We start from the raw sequence: 16706 nt of genomic DNA on the forward strand, positions 1-16706 counted from the left end.
ACATATGTACACTGTTTCACAGAGGTACACATCCCAGTGTCTTCCTTTGTTATATGCTACCCATATATACATTATACATATGTGTACATGTATATGTGTATATATATATATATTTTTTCAAAGACATGATTTGATTAGACAGAAGTAAGAATATAATGCAGGCAGATGCAGCATGAGCGGAGCCGACATTTTGTCTCTTCATGGTTGGACCAGGTTACTCAGAGATGGTGTACTCATGGGCTTTATTTGCCCAAATCCCTTATGCACTTCTGGAAATCCTGTCCTTCAGTAGGTTAATTGTCCAGATGCTCAGTGCATCACAGAATTGGGTTGCATCCATCCAACAGCGGTCAGAGCCTGGCTTCAGGCACTATTTTTCAAAACATTGGTTGGATCTTGGGATTGTAAATTAGACAGTGCCCATGAAGTCTCTTGTAACCCAGGAGAGATGAAAAGTGAAATACATTCTCAATATCATACTTTAATATTTGCTCTAGCTTCATGCCTAGCCATATTCCTCCTAATAAGCAGAAAAACACAATTCATAAGCTGCCTGAAGCAAATGTCTTGGTTTTATTCTCATCTATATTTTTCATCTGTTGTTTTAATGAGTAATAATTATAGGCAGTGCCCACGATAGAATTTTTTTTTTCCTTTAATGGAAAAATACCCTTCTTGATGATGTTGCAGGCTGTGTAATTGTGTCTGGTAGAAACAGATGTGGATGTTTCACCATGCACCAATCTATCAGTCACGTACACAGGCGCGTACAATAATCGTAAGGTTCAGAAACCATTACTGTGCTCCACACACATGCTAGTTGAGCTCCTCAGCCCCTCCTGAGGTAGGTAAATGTCATTGCTCCCCATCTTCCAGATGGAGAAGCTGAGGCACCAGGAGGTTGAATGGCAGCACCGGGCCTGGCGGTGCAGGCCTGCCGGCCTCCAGCAGTGCATGGCCCCAGCAAAGGCCCCTGCCTGCCCCACTCCGTTGCCTCGTCACAGCGCTGAGACCCATCCTGCTATGTCCGGGCTTTAACCTCTCAAAAGTTGTCTGGGCTCTCTTTTTTTTAATAGTTTTTGCCTCTTTAATGTGGTTATTCCCACTTGTTGATGACAGAACTGTCCAGGTTTCAGCTCCGAGAAGAGTGGGGTGTGGTAAATTCACGGATCTAATGGCTCCAGGAGAGAAATGTCAGGGTGGGAGAGAGGACAAGCCTTCCTCTCAGACACTGTCCTCCCATCGCTTCCCTTCTCTGCAGTGATTTCAGGGTTGTGTTTTCTTACTTTCATGACCACACAGAACTCCATAAATGACAGTTATTAACATGGCTGATGAAAGGGGTACACCGTTCTTAATTTAATTTCTCTGATCAGTTTTGTTTCCAGTAAATCAGTGTGACCATCGGTGTGACTTACGCAGCAATATCTGAGGCACAAGGAAAATTCTGGGTGTTGTTGACAGCCTGGAGTTGACAATTCCCAGCCCACTTCTACATCCCTTGAGATTTAAGATGTAAGATTTACTGCTACAGTAAGTAGGAAAATTCACACACCAACAGTTACAGTTTTATTATTTTTGTTTGTTTGTTTCTCCCGTATTAATATGATTTAGATGAATCTTCCTGGCCCAACCCTAGTCAGATGTGTAATTGAATCTTATTATTGAATTGCTTTCTACACTCAGTCCCAGATCTTCATACTTCAGGCTCTGCCCATCCTGCTGAATTTCAGCTTGGCAACCAAATGCTTTGATGAATATAATCTCCACAGCCAAAAAGCCACGATGCTTTTTAAAAATAAAAGGCATGCAAATTTGGCCATCATTGTCTTGCTGCTATTGTGTAGAAATATTTGGGTTTTGTTGTCAGTGCTGTTAGCAAAGGACAGGAAGATATCACTGGATGGAAAATGAAATGCCAAGCTCTGTAGTTGGTTACAATGCTTTCCAGCAGCTTCAAATGACTTACATTGACCTTGTAGCCAGAGGCCAGACAGGGTTTCACTGAATCCCACAGTATTATTCTTGCCACTTCAATCTCTGACATGTCTATATTTTTGTAGAAAGAAGTTCTGACAGGCATCTCTCCCTCTTGATCCAAAACCCCTAATCAGAAGGGCAGTGTGTTGATTTGGAGAGGCATGTTGGGATACACTGTTTCTCCAAGGTCTGCACTTTCCTCACAGGGGTGAGGAAAATCTTTGAAAGCTACCAGTGCTGCCCTCAACAATGTTTTCTACTTCTGAAGAAAATGATGGTCCCAGAGATGATACCCATTCCCATACAGTGACTGTGCATGCTACTCACAAGCTTTCCTTCTCATTTTAGAGGTCAGGTGCTACATATCACGTGCTGCACTCAGGTTATATGGAAACACATGCCTAAACCTCTGTTTCCATTACGCGCACACCCTGGGAGCCATCTGCTGTGAATTCATGGGCTGTGAATTCATTGTTCTGTTTTATCCACTCACTCAAACATACCACCTGCACTCTGTAACCAGCCCTGTGGATCCTGGACAGCCAACAGTCTCGCTGGTATCGATGTAGGTCCTGTCCAGAGAGAACACAATTCGGACCCTAAAAGGATGTCTCGTTCATAAGCCAATGGAAAGAAACATTGCATTCGTAAGCCAAAGAAAAGTCGTCGGTCAAAGACAGAGATTTTTGAAAGGAGAGGCCTCATTCAGACCCCTTTCAGGAGATGCAGTTCCCAGGCCACTCCTTGCAAGTCGCGTACGTCAACTCCCCAAGGACAGCCTGTGTCAACGCACTCTCTGGTTGTCCATTGCATAGCAGGCAGCTCCAGTGTTGCCGGCCCCAAACGTACATACAGCACCTTTTGAGCAAACAACGGGCACATATTTTCAAGTATGAGAAACAGCATGTATCACAAAGCAAACGGGAGCTGGGGTGTGGGTTGGAAAGCAACTGGCACAGCAGGCTTCTCCATGATGTGCATGGAGTTGCCCATTGGAGGATGTGTCCTCCACTTTACCCACCAAAGCAGCTGTAAAATGATCAGATTTCTGGCTTTGCATCCAAATTGAACTTAAAAAAGAACCAACAAAAGAGAGTTTTGTAAGTGTCTTTTGCTTCAGTCATTGCCGTGCAGGCATGCCTAGCTAAAGACGGACCAATATATCAAATTAAAAAATATATAGGTGCCTGGAAATATTAATCTGGAGTATTTATCAATTGCATGAGTGTTCTGGATGATGAGCAAGCCCACATGGCCCTTCAGGCCTCTCTTCCTTGATGAATTAGATGCGTTGCTCATGGCTAAGTGCACAACCATCTTTTCTTGTTTTTCTTCCTCTGGGACCATCTGGCTTCTTGTATACCCTGCCAGGCTGTTGGCATCAGATTCACTGTAGTTTCCATCCAGCATCATAGTTTTTGAATGAGGTATTCCACATGTACATGGAAACTAGGAACACAAACAAGAAACACAGCTGAACACTGGAAGAACACAATGGCAATAGAAATGGTGCCTTTCTTTTAACAGACAGTTTGTAAACAGTGGAGCTTGAAATTTTAGTTGAGATACTGTAACCAAAAAAAAATCACTTTTTTAAACAAAAAAATCATGTTTTTTCCTTGTGTTCCAAAAGAAAAAGGTGTGGTTTAGATACAGTGCTTTGACAAGCAGGTTCAGAAAAAAAATAGACTAAGTGCTTTTGCAGATATAAAAATTAACCAAAAGGGTTTTTTTAGCTAGCTCTGTTCAGCCTTTCTATCTTGAGATTCCTTGTTATGCATTCTCTGTGCTTACAAATATTCAAAGGCAAGATACAGTTTTATCTGTGTCAATATTCAGTACATGCTATGGAAAAAGAGCCAAGTTCTGGTTTCACAGATAAATGTATTTCCTGTGTAAAACTGGTTTTAAATGAAGGCAAGATTTAGTTAGAAGTCCAGTGTAAAATCCCAACACTGTTTAAGTCTGTGTCAAAACTCACATTGATTTCAGCAGTGCCAAAGTGCATCCCACAGTGAATACAGGTAGAATTTTGAATAGCAAATACTATATTCTCACAGTTAAAATCTGTATGTTTTCTTTCTCAGCAACATGGATTATATATTTATGTGAAATAAAAATGGATTCCAAAACCTCCTTTCTGTGAGGAGTTGCTGCCTCTGATTCCCCACAAATCGCTCTGTCTGCTTTCCTCACCCAGTAACACTTTGCCCCCAGTTCCCTCTTCTGCCAACTTTGATGGTTGGGCTATCCAAGGAATTGTTTATATAAGTTCAACTAATATAGTAAAGGATATACACACAAAAATAGAGTATACTCAGGATGCTATTGGAAAACTCCACACTGAAGACTTGCTCCTCAATTTAACCAACAGCTCATGTTGCTTACTGAAAGCCTGGAAAATGATTTATGAACTGTTTTCTGTGTTATAGTCATGACCAAATGCTTTGATAGCAGCAGATGGTGTTAAGAAAAAAACATGACGAGTTTGTAGCCCATTTGCTAACACATTAGTCCTGTCACTCCAGGAACTTTTTGGAGCACTCCATGTGTACAGTTGAACAACTGTGTTTTAAGACATACTTTATGCAAAGCAGGTGTACATGCAACTTGAGGGTTTTTTTTGTTGCACAAAGAGATAAACTTAGTTTTATCTCTCTTCAAAGATAAATCATATCCCTTATATCCTCCTCTCTCAAACAAACAAACAAAAAAAACAACCAACCAACCAAACCAAAAAAAAAAAAAAGAAAGAAAAAACCAGGAAAGAATTATGTTAGGCTCTTTATCATCAACTGATGACAGGCCTGGGAGATGGTGGGTGGAAGGGAATGCAGTTAAAGGCAGCAAGTTAATCGTTGCAGGACCCAACAGAGAAAGAAGTACATTCTGCGGATGTACTTTTAGCCCCGAGTTCCCTTGTTGCAGTTCGTTTGGTTTAATGTGCTGTGCGCTGACAGTCACCCATGTGGACAAGGGAGCCTAATGTACTAGAAGGCCACCTCCACACAGTCTTAAATCATACCTGTCTCCACAAACACATACACACAGAAGGACACTGCATAAGTTCACCCTGCAGCAATTTTAGTCTCTGTCTACGTTAATAAATTAAATATTGCCAAAGAGTGTCCCAGGGTATGGCAGCTTAACTGACAACACTACTGAAGTGTCAGAAAGGTCTCTGGCCTCAATTTTGTCCAGGCCAACTAGCACCAAAACACTCCTGTGTATGGTTTGGGAATTAGCACAGGCACATTAAAAATTGTGAGCATAAACTTGGCTAACTGTTAGAGTATGCTTGGTCTCACAGAACAACTCTGCTAATACACCTACTGAATGCAATAGAAAGACCAGACCAGCTTTAAAAAAAAAAAATGAATGAATGGCTAAACAAGATCAAAGTTTTCCTCACTTTTTCCCGGAGTTTCCTCTCCTTCCGCTCTTGCACAGTGGTCAGGTAATTCACTGCTGCGTATTCCAGCACCGAGAGGAAGACAAACACAAAACTGACCCACAGGTAAATGTCCACTGCTTTGATGTAGGAAACACGGGGCATGGAGGCATTCACCCCCGTGATGATCGTGGACATGGTCAGCACGGTGGTGATCCCTGGAAAGAACCAAGAGAAATAAATGATACTGGTTGATCCAGTCCATAAGGCTACTCTCAAGAAAAATAGAACTATGCTCTATATAATGTTCTGGCAGATGTTTGATGTGAATTATTTGGTGATAAGTATCTCTCTTGCTGATGCAAAACTGCCCTTACTGCCTGCACTTTGTGCACGTGAAGGGCTGAGTTTCAAGGAACAACAGGGCAGCCACATCATTTTGCTGGGAACTGCATTTACCTCCTTCCTTAACCCCCAGAGTCAGGATTCCTCTCTGCACTGAGACAGTTGTTCAGCTTTCCTTTAGCCAAAACTACTTCTATTTTAACACAGTGCCTAGAGTCGAGTCTGCTAAGACAAGGACTCCTGTTTCCTAACTGTACCAGTTTGTGCCGCAGGGACCGCCAGAAAGCAACCTGACTTCTGGTCACAGCAAAAGAGGATTTGATCTAAATCACAGGCACTATAACAGATGTGCAATGAAGATAAAATTAATACTTTTAATTGTGTGGTAGGAAAGTTTTATATTAAACAGTGCAAAAGAATGGCATTATGTTTTTACCTCTAATACTTGTCTGCAGTTTGAACTGTGGGAATTAAAAAGTTTTTAAAACCACCCTCATACTACCTATATAGTCGTGTGTATGTGTAGCTATTTGTATGTAAATATATATATGTGTGTGTGTATATGTATATGTGTTTAGATAGATACAGATAAAATCGTGCAAAATAGTATATACTTTGTTTGGATAGTCATGGAGACAAAAATATTTGCAAGTTGTCAAAGCCACTTAAGTAGGCAAATGTAGCCAAAAAGTATTCATAGCTACTTCAACCTTTTCAAAGTAGTGACCTCTGCAAATACAGTTACTGTTGTTCATTTTATCATCAGTTTTTCCCCTTTTTTTTCTCTCTCTCTTATTTTTTTTTTCAATAATATCCACTGAACAGATTTCTTTCAGTGGAGTAGACTCTTGGCTGCCTCTTCTCATATGCTTGCTGCAGTGCACAGCTTTCTAATTGAGACAAGGTGTGGGGCTAAAATACTGTTTCATGCTTTTAGTATTGGAAACCTTACATATTAAAATTCAGAGATTTTTCTTTCTCTAATCTTTGTATGGAGTAAACAAACAATTTCTTTTTATTCTCAGATGAAAGCATTTTCTCCAGCTCTGGCACAGAAAAGCTCCTCCTGATGGGTCTTCAGATGTCCAAAAATGCAAAGTGGTGTGTGCAGGATTTTCAAGCCTTCTTCCCACTCCTTCAAATGAGAGACATCCCCACTCCAGAACCCTCAGCCCCTCAACACAAGTCCCCCTTGGTTGAGAAGACACATACCTGTGCAGGATACTGCTCTGGATCCAGCTCTAGGCACTGATGAAAACTGTAACAGAAGCCTTAACCTTTGTTCAGGTGCTTAAACTGTAAAACATGACCCTCACTGACAGTAGCACGTGTCTCAGCACTACAGGACTGGGCAATGGGGTAAAATCTTGGCTCATTGACTCATGAATTATGAAACCTCTCTTCTCTGCCCACTTTTCCTTTTTAAACCACAGCTCTCTCTGTCCTGAACTAAATATAGATCAGGAAGATTGCTTGGCAATGACGGACAAACTGCAAGTTTTGCAAGATATTAATCATCAAATAAGAGACAGTTGCTTCCCAAAAAAACTTTAACCATCAATATGACCAGTTCCCTTTCCTGCCAAAACTTTCACATTCAAAGATTTTCACACAGTCAGGATTGCTCTTACCCAAAGAGACTCTGGCAGGTACTGCTCTGCGGTCGATCCAGAAGGACACCCAGGACAACATGACCATCAGAGTGGCGGGGAAGTAGGTCTGGAGCAAGAAGAAGAAGATGTGTCGGCGTAACGTGAAGTTTATGTAGAGGCGATTGTACCAACCTGTGAGAAAGGAGGAAAGGCAGAATCAGTGAGAACAGCCTGGATGGCAGGTACAGCAAGGCAAGATCTTCCTTTCGATCTTTTGTTTCTAAAGGGCAGAAAAAAGGGATACTGATCTTTCAAAATATGGGTTGTCCAGACAGTGGAGGCTGCATTTCAGTGAAACACAATCCCACAGGAGACAAGTGCAGGAGGAGTTAGACAAGACCCTTCTCACTAGCAGTCAGTACAGCATTAGCAGTAGCTTTAGCAATAGCAGCAAATGAGAAAAGTCCAATACCTGTGCTACTGTAGAAAGCTAGTCTTGATGTAGTGTGGAATTTTTGTATCAAAAACTGAGACAAAGAAATCTTCTCATCCGTTTTCAGAGATTCATTCCCATTTTTCCAATACAGCATCAGATCTTCATCAGTGTAAGCATCTTAGGGAAAGAAAAAAACACAATATAGTATGGTTTTAGCTTGGAGGAAAAAAAAAAAAAAAGATTAATAGATCCAGAGAACGACAGAACAACAGATTAACAAACAGAAAGCCGTCTTTAACGTGAAGCAATGCCACAAAAAAAAGTTTTCTAACAACAGTGAGTGAAAATGATCTTACCATATGATATACCAGGGCAACAACAAAAACAAAACAACAGGGCATCCCGATGCAGGGAAACACATTCTCTTTTTACTCCACGCTGGTGAAACTACAGGGAAGATGGTACTTTTCTGAGCATCACATATCAAAAATCGCAGACAAAGTATTGCTAACTCATGAGAGTAACTCAGGAAATAGCTATGGGTTAAATGGCTGAATTTAGAGGAATGGGGAAATGCAGACACCTCAAGCTGTCTTGGAATGATAAAGGCAAAAATGACAGGTGTGATTTGAAGCAAAAATCTAGAAATGTTTGAAGACCCTAAGTGAAAAACTTAAGGAGTTATTTGATACGTTCGGTGGCAGGAATGGAGAACGAAGGGGTTGTCAGGATGGCTGGGTGCTGGAGCACAAGGTGTAGGAGGATTCCACAAAATCTAAAGCTGCATCAAGGGATTTTTTCCAAGCAAGTAAAAGGCAACTTTCTCATGATGAGGGCGGTCAAACATTTGAATATGTAGCACAGAGAGGTTGTGGAACCCCTATTACTTTGCAGATGTTTAAAACCCAACTAGACACAGCCCTCAGAAAGCCACTCTAAAGTTCTCCCTGCTTTGACCACCATGTTGGACTAGCTGGTTTCATTATCAACCTAAAACTCTTCTCCAGTGTAAATTACCCCATAATTCTGTGATTCTGTTGTTGCTAAAGGAAAAATTCAGTTAAATGGCTGAGAAGACCTCAAAACATTTAGATGTTAGTCTTGGCACAACCTGGAGAAAGTTTACAGAACCATGAAAAATTTTACTGTTCAAATCACTTCCTCCACAGAAAACTCCTTCCCAAAGAAGCTGACCCCAGGCCACAGAGTTTGCAGGATCACAGTTATCATACATTAGCCATACTGCTGATGAAATTTAGAGAAAATCAATGATCATTATATTCTACTTTGTGCTGTGACACTTGAAGGCACCAGCTTCCAGTCAGAGGCAATGAACAGAACACAGCTTCTCCCCCCAAATTTCTCATCAGCAAGCTGTTGAGAACCAGTATATGTTGAACACTTCTATTGACATTTTTGTGTGTGCGTGTGTTTTTTTGAAAGTGCCATCTACCAAAATTCATACAAGAATGCTTTCCTTGCAAATTCCCCTGTCTTGCAGCATAAGGCCCAAGCCAATACAAGCCAATAAGTTAATACAAATACTATCGGTGACTTTGGTGAACTTTTTTTTCAGGCTTTAAAATAGACTGTATTCTGAAACGTGTCTGGTTTATGTGAGTGCAGCAGCTCTGGAGCACGCCTAGCTAGAAACACAGGTACAACGTACAGCTTTCCAGCTCCAGAGAACACGTCTGAGAGTCCAGGGGGAAGCGGCTGAAGTCCATGTTGCACATTGCTGTCACTGTGATCCTAGAAGGCAAAAATGAGAAATGTTGTTTTCTCTGAGGAGCAATGAAGGAAGAACGTTAGCACACACAGGCAATTTTACATCTTTAAAGCCAGCAAAAATCCACAAGAAAATGCCTAGCAATTCTTCAAGTACAAGGGAGATAGATTATATGCAGAAACTCCAGTGGAGACTGTAATTTCAATACCTGTCAAGGAACTAAAGTACTATCTTGGACATTACAGTAATACTAATGTCAATACAGATATTTCCACCACGTTTTATATCCAACTATTTCCCTAGAAGGCAACAACAAAAGAATAATTTCACCATTTACATTTAAGATCCCCTTATGTCCAGTTTGCGTAAGGGTTTCCTCATTTTCTCTTTGATCACTCTTCTCCATAGTCACACCAACAATAACACAAACCTGAGGAACATGGCCAACCTTATTGCAAGCCAAAAAATTCATCCGGTATAGATATTATTAGGGCAAAAATAGTTTATTTCTGTCCTCAGACCGACTCTTTATATCTGTGTGGTGTATTTCTGTGGCAGGGGGTGTAAGATGGGTGCAGCTGTATTTCAAGGCATGAGATTTGCCTCTGTTAAGTTCACATCTTAGTTAAAGAGCTGCAACAATCACAGCTCCAGTTTTTAAATCTGAGTCCACTTGTGCATGACATTGTGTAACAAGTTTTTCAGTGGGTCGGTGAACTTGCTCTCGTGGACAGTTTTGCAGAGGAGCTCCCAGCTTAGTAGGGGCAAATCAGCTGTGAGTCACCGTTTCAGAAGCTGGCTTATTTTGGCTGTGACCATTTTCTAGATTCATTGCAGATGTCTATAAACAACTGTTCTTCTGTTCGAGGGTCTGTGATCCAAAGCCTAATCTTCCCTATGTTCTCATCGCCCCTGAAAAGCACATGCTGTTCCTTTTAACTATGAACTAGAGCAGAGTTTTGCCATATGAGCCAAACTTAAAAACTTCTGTGTGGTACCTTTGTCCTTACCTGGTTCTAATAAAATGGACAACATCTTAGTTGAGTCGTGAGCAGTCAGAACTGTCATGCAATAAAGGGCTTCAAAAGAGGGAAAGTGTTCCTAGATGTTTGGACAAGATGGGATTTTGTAGCTCAGTAGGACTGGGCAAAATGGAGTGTCCTTATAGTGCATCTCTCTTTCTTACACTCGTTTCTTTGTGGTTTTAATAATTTGTCAAGTGTTTTTCCAATAAATTAGAATTGTATTTGGAATACGGATCCAGTGAACTTTAGAGCACCCTGGCTTGGTGGGATATTGTCCTAATTAGGAAGATATCATACACTATGCTTATTCTTTCAAAAGAAATAGCCCCCTGAATCAAATAAATAAATAAATAAAAACACTTTCATAGCTTTTGAGAAATATTTTACCATAAAGTGAGTGAGTTCCAGACAGGTCCTAGAAAGGAAATCCTTGTGCCATGAAACATTAAAAGGTCACTGTACATTGAGGGCAATTTTCCTGTCCTGGGGAAATGTCCTTTTGTCTGGGTTTTTTAGTTTTTCTCCTCTGGCAGTGTATTTTTCTTTGCATCTTTTTTTTCCTTTCGGCTGAAGGAAATGTAATCAGCTGGGCTGTGCCTCAAGAGTCTTCCAGCCAACAAATCTATTAGAAAATTGGGGACTCCAGTGTGTCTTTAATGCTGCTGCTTCAGCTTCAGTAAACTTAAACCTTTACATAGACATAAAAACTAAAAAAAACAAACAAACAAACAAAAAACCCTTTTTCCAGACAAACAGGAAGCACAATAGGATAATTATAGAGGTCACCATCTGGTACATCAGCAGCTTCCAATTTAATCACACACTGACCCCAGGACGAACATCCCTGCTTGACTAAGCCTTCCTCTGACTGCACAGACTTAGGGGAATGCTTCCCTCGGGGAGATTATCCTGTTACTGCCCACAGCGTGGTTTCTCGCAGCATCCTGCAAAGCATCTGGTACTGGAGATGCTGGAAACGGGGCTCTGCATCAGCTGTGGGAGCAGCAGAGTCAGCAGCAGCAGTCTTGGTGGTCGCCATAGCCACATTGGGAGCAAAACTGACAGCAAAGACCCAGGGAGTGTCCAGGAACCACGGGGCCGTGCCCTTACCTCATGCTGTAGAGGACGTGCCCATCGGGGAAGACTCGCAGCATGATGTTGTCCGTGGTCGTGTCGTGAATGAAGGACCTTTTGGAGTGCACGAAGAAGACATCCGGGACCCAGATCTTCTTCACCAGCCTGCCGTCGAAGGTCATGCTCTTGTTGGTGGTGCTGGGAAATGAGAGGCGCTCATCCTTCCAGTAGTGCCTCAGGTACAGAGTCATGGTGAAGTCCTTCAGGAAAGAGGGAGTGAACCAGAAAGAGGGCTGTCAGTGCTGCTTTTCACATCTAAAACACACCAGAAAGGAAACTCACTCCCACCAGGCAGATGAAATCCATCCCCTCTGGACTTCTGTTTATTTTCTGGAGCAATGCTCGTTGTGAATAGATAGTCCTGACAAAATAATTTCAGCCAAAACAAGACATAAAGCCACTGCAGTGTAGCAGTCCTAAAGGAGATACAAACAAGCCCCAAGAGAAGCACTGCCCTGCTGGAAGGATTCTTCAATCCTGGCAAAATTGTCTTCAAGGACTATGGCCCTGAGAGTATGTTGGAGAGGAAAACCTTCCGAAATAAGCTTAATGGTCAGGCTAAATGCTATGTAACTCATCCCTAAAAGAACTGAATTGTTGCAAACAGCGACTGAGCGGGGGAACTGTTTTCCCTACCAAACAAGCGTATAAATAAAGCTCTCTGTTAAGCTCATTGAGGGGGCAGGAGCTGCAGCCACACGAAGGAAAACATCTGTTTGTTGATCCCAACCTGGCAGCTGCTGCTTTCAGAGCTGCATCTACTCCTTTATGCCGAGAGATCAAATACACTTTTTTCTTTATATTCCCAATTAAGCAAGTGGTTACGGGAGCTGTAGCTGTCAATCCTGGGCAAGCAGCAACCCAGGCTCAGATCTCTTCCTAACCACTCAGCAAATGCATTTTAAAACCACCACCACCTCCTCCTTTTGCTGACGACAAGCCATCATTTAACCCAACTTTCCATTTCAGAGGGCTTCTCTGGCAACAGTCTCACACTGCCTATGGATTTTTCAGGAATATATCAAATATATCAATATATACACATTTGCAAAGCTGGCAGACACCCCAGCTTCCTCTCTGACCACAGTGGAGACCCACCAGAGGGTCACTTCTGCTCGCCCACATGCACATCCCCACCACAGCAGACTAGGATATTTGGTGGGATATTGTCCTACTCAGGAAAATAGCATCCTCCATCTCTGCTTCCCGAAGGGATACTGCCAGCTCCCATTCCCTACCAGACACTGGCCACCCTCCCCTTCCAACCACAGTCCCAAAAAAACATTTCCAAACATCTCCAGCAACTGCTGCTCCCAGCAGGGCTTTGTTAGGACTGAGGACTTTGGCTGGAGGAGTCAGCCTCGGGGGCTGGGGGAGGAAAGCTCATCGGCTTGGCCAGAGCTGGGAAAATGGACAGCAAGGAAGAGGCACGACTGATGATTTCATAGGAGTCCGTGCCATTTACACAAGAAGGATAAAAGGGGTAAGCCCCTGGCTGTGATATGGGCAGACAGAGGGACGCAGTGCCTTGGGGGCCTCCAACTGATGGATGTCTTCTTGCAGCATGAGTCAAACTGCTTGCAGTCGCTGGCAGCTTGTTCCCTTCTGACCAGCACACATGCTAGGTACAAACTGAAACAAGGGGGTTATTTCACAGCGCATGAGTAGGAAAGTCCCTTAGGAAACAGGTTTTGTAGAGAACCAAGAGAACAGTAAATACCTGCTGGAGGTACAGTGAGCATGCAGTGAGCCTTACATTTGGCAGCACATTTTGTGTTTGTGCCATGCTCTGGGCAGCCTTGAGAGCATCCCCCACTATCCCACAGCAGCAGCCCATCGGTGCTGGATGGACCAGTACCATTTTTAAGACCACATGCTTTAACCAGCTGTGGCTGCTTTCTTGCACTGTCTTGCAGGTGCAGCAGGTTGTAGATGATGATACTTCGGTCTGGTTGCTTCTTGGCACCAAAGCTGCAGTAGGTAAAGGCTGCCTGACCAAGGCCAACCAATTCCTAGGACCACTAACCTTCAGAGGGCTTCAGACAAGCCCTGCCTACAGTGTGGAGATGGGGAGAGCAGCCTGGTGCAGACACAGCCAGCCCAAATCCCTGCCCATGTGGACAGCTTGCTGTCCTCTCCACAAACACCCACTCACCTGCTGGGACAGACCGCTGGAAAAAACAAACTAAGGTAACCCAGGCTGACCTTGCAAGGCATCCTTCCACCCCAAATGCAAATCAGCAACTGCTGTGGAAAGTGCTTGTCCGGCGCTGGGAAAATGGGATGCAGTTATTGTAGATAGCTAAGGGAAAGAGAGCTGACCTCACAACTTTCTGACGGGCAAGATTTCTGCTGAAATCAGACGCTCCTAAGAGAACACTGAAAGCTACTTGCTTGCACTACATAGGTCTCTGTGCTGCTGTGACATTATCCTGATACATTAATGCTCCAAATCTTGCAACAGCCTTTTCCCGTGCTTACAGCTCCCTCCCGCATGCTTCATTGCATGCATCCCCCAAACCCTCTCTTTCAACAGCCAGGCAGGCAAGCCCCGTTCTTGTGATGAAGATGTAATTGCTTTGCAATAGCAACCTAAAACTCTTCCTTGAGGTCTTCATATTTTGCCTGGACACCTCCAGATATGGTGCCCAAGAACGAGGAGGAAACAGCAGGAGGAGGAAAGAACCAAGAACCTTCCTCTTCTCCTCTATGTTCCCCTCCCCACTTCTCTTTCAGTCTTTTTATTCCACTTCCTATATCCAAATCCAACCAAACAAAATGAAAATGCTTGCTCCTTTCACTAAAAACACCTTGAAACCTGTTGAGGGCTAAACTGCCTATATCGCTTCCTTTTTTTTTTAAGTAATAAAAACCAAAGATACTGAATTGCAGCTGAACTCGGTGCAAATTTCTTGAACAGGGAGAGTGACTGAAGAGTTATTCCCCCACACCAAATTCCAGTTGGCAGAAGTGGTTCAAGCTCCCCACTGACAGTTCCCAGCCATGTGTCCCAGCAAGGTTACTCCTAGTGATGAAGACGCAGAGGCAGCTCATTATCATCTATGATACCAATTTATTTTTCTAATGCACCTCCTCGAATCATGCATTTGAAGCAAATGAACACAAAGGTTCCGTAAGGAAGAAAGCTCTTGCAAACAGCATGGCTTACATGAACTTGACCATATACTTTCAAATATTCATGTGAAGCTGTTTATTTTTTTAGTTGTGATAGAGTCTTCATAACACTGATTATTCTCCTATTTATGGTCCCTTTTTCCTTTGTAGTTTTAATCTTTATCTGAAGGTACAGAGATAAGCCTTTAATCACCATCTGGTTTTAGCAAGTCTCTTTGTATTTGCCAAACACTGCTATCACTTTCATGTGACTAATAATCTGAAACCCGTTGAATTTCAGGTGGGAGGGATTTTCTGTGGCTAGGAATAATTGAGCCTTAAAAGAGGATTACGTACCATGTCAACCTCAGAAATACTGTCCAAACTTTCAACTTGTACATCCACCCCAACAGGAATTGCAGGGCCTGTAGGAGAATGAGATTTATATATGTAAATAACTTATTTTATATCATCTGCATTTAATTAGCACTACAAGGTAGTGTGCAAAACATTTCTGAGCTATGGTATACTTTCCTGCCCATGATTCTTGAAGAGGGGGCCAGGGAGCAAAGTCAGTGAATAACAGCAGTGCGAGGCCCTTGTGAAATGCTCAATTCCCTTCCCCTTAGCATGCACTCTGTCCAGCTTGGATAAAACATCTGCATTCGTTTTTAAAAGCTGAGCCATATCATTATAAATTTTACATCTTTACACAAGCAAATCTAGCCCCAAGAACAGGGAGCTGAGAGGGAAAAGGTGCAAGCATTGAGATCTTCCCTGTGGGTTTCTCATTTCTTAACAACACATGCCACATTAATCTCTCAAGAGCCCATCACCATTTTCATTTATATGACCCACTGAAGGTGTCAAGAGTTTTTCGCAGCTGTTCTAAAATTAGCAACCAGAGAATTCACAAAGAGTAAATGAGCAGAAAGCAGCCCAAAATAAATGGAAAATCCTCTGCTCCTAGAAACCTTGCATCAAAATTTCACTGTAGACTGCTACAGCTCTGCAGACGTGTGGGGCTTGCCCAGCAGAAACGAGGCATCTAAGAACTATGGTGGCCTTCATGAAGGTTTGCAAGGATTTTTAGGACTTAAATGTTGAGCCTGGTCAGAAGCTACATGATAAGTAAGAGGGACCACAGTCCTCTTCTGGTTCTAGATCAATATTTGCACTGAGCCTGGCATAGCAGAGCCTGCTGTGTGCATGTATTTAGCTACAGCAGCATCTTCCTCAAGACCATTTCCATGCTCTATACACACCATACACCTAAAGGCAGCTGGAGAACTGCTGTGCTGAGAAGAGAGTGGACTCTTGCAAGCTGCCATCCATTTTGCTCCTGTATCTGCAGCAGTGCACACAGGCGCCTGTGCATCTCCAGGGCTTTTGAGCAGAGCCTTACATTCTCCTCTGCTGGAGCAGAAGGGAGTGCCAGCCTGGATTCAGGAGGGAAAGGGAAAAAGCAAAGCCCATGAGACAAGGTGATTACTCCTGCTGTCCCTGATGCAGACTTTGCTGGGGCTTTGATAAGCCAGCCTCACCAAATTACAGCAGAGCATGCCGACAGTGACACCATCCCCCTTCCACACACACAGCTCACACGTGTTGCATCCGCGCAGTCCATTGGCACTAGGCTGGGTACAGGCAGGCTGAAGAAAGCCCTGTGGAGCAGGATCAGGCTCCTCAGCACCACCAATCCCAATTTAAGTGACTGCTGCCCCTGGCAGTGAAGCTGAAACACGGTCAGCCCAGCACTTTCAGATGACTCCTAAATGCTTACAAATGCCTGCATGTCACAGTCAGACACACTGCTGTGCACTTCGTGCTTAAAAACATGCCAGCAAACATTTGTTTTCTCCTATTCACATCTTGGTGGTATTTCTTTGAGCAGAAGAGGGTTTGCAAGAAACATTTACTTTTCACAGTCCAAGAGTGACCATTCAGGCTGGTCAAATCT

General features: G+C 42.9%; 1 protein-coding gene across 1 annotated transcript in view; it reads right to left on the bottom strand.

Moving 5' to 3' along the window:
* Positions 1 to 3034: 3034 nt before the first annotated feature.
* LOC121067017 (gamma-aminobutyric acid receptor subunit rho-2) overlaps positions 3035 to 16706 on the bottom strand; it is a 28437-nt gene continuing 14765 nt past the window's right edge. Inside the window, exons 3-9 of the mRNA XM_040550965.1 lie at positions 15104 to 15171; positions 11609 to 11832; positions 9414 to 9496; positions 7781 to 7921; positions 7348 to 7500; positions 5393 to 5589; positions 3035 to 3429 (exon numbers count right to left, since the gene is read on the bottom strand). Coding sequence (XP_040406899.1) covers positions 3121 to 3429; positions 5393 to 5589; positions 7348 to 7500; positions 7781 to 7921; positions 9414 to 9496; positions 11609 to 11832; positions 15104 to 15171 — 1175 coding nt within the window. The 3' untranslated portion in view covers positions 3035 to 3120. The remainder of the gene's footprint in view (positions 3430 to 5392; positions 5590 to 7347; positions 7501 to 7780; positions 7922 to 9413; positions 9497 to 11608; positions 11833 to 15103; positions 15172 to 16706) is intronic.

This window comes from Cygnus olor, chromosome 3 (assembly GCF_009769625.2).
Source record: "Cygnus olor isolate bCygOlo1 chromosome 3, bCygOlo1.pri.v2, whole genome shotgun sequence".
Taxonomy (NCBI): Eukaryota; Metazoa; Chordata; class Aves; order Anseriformes; family Anatidae; genus Cygnus; species Cygnus olor.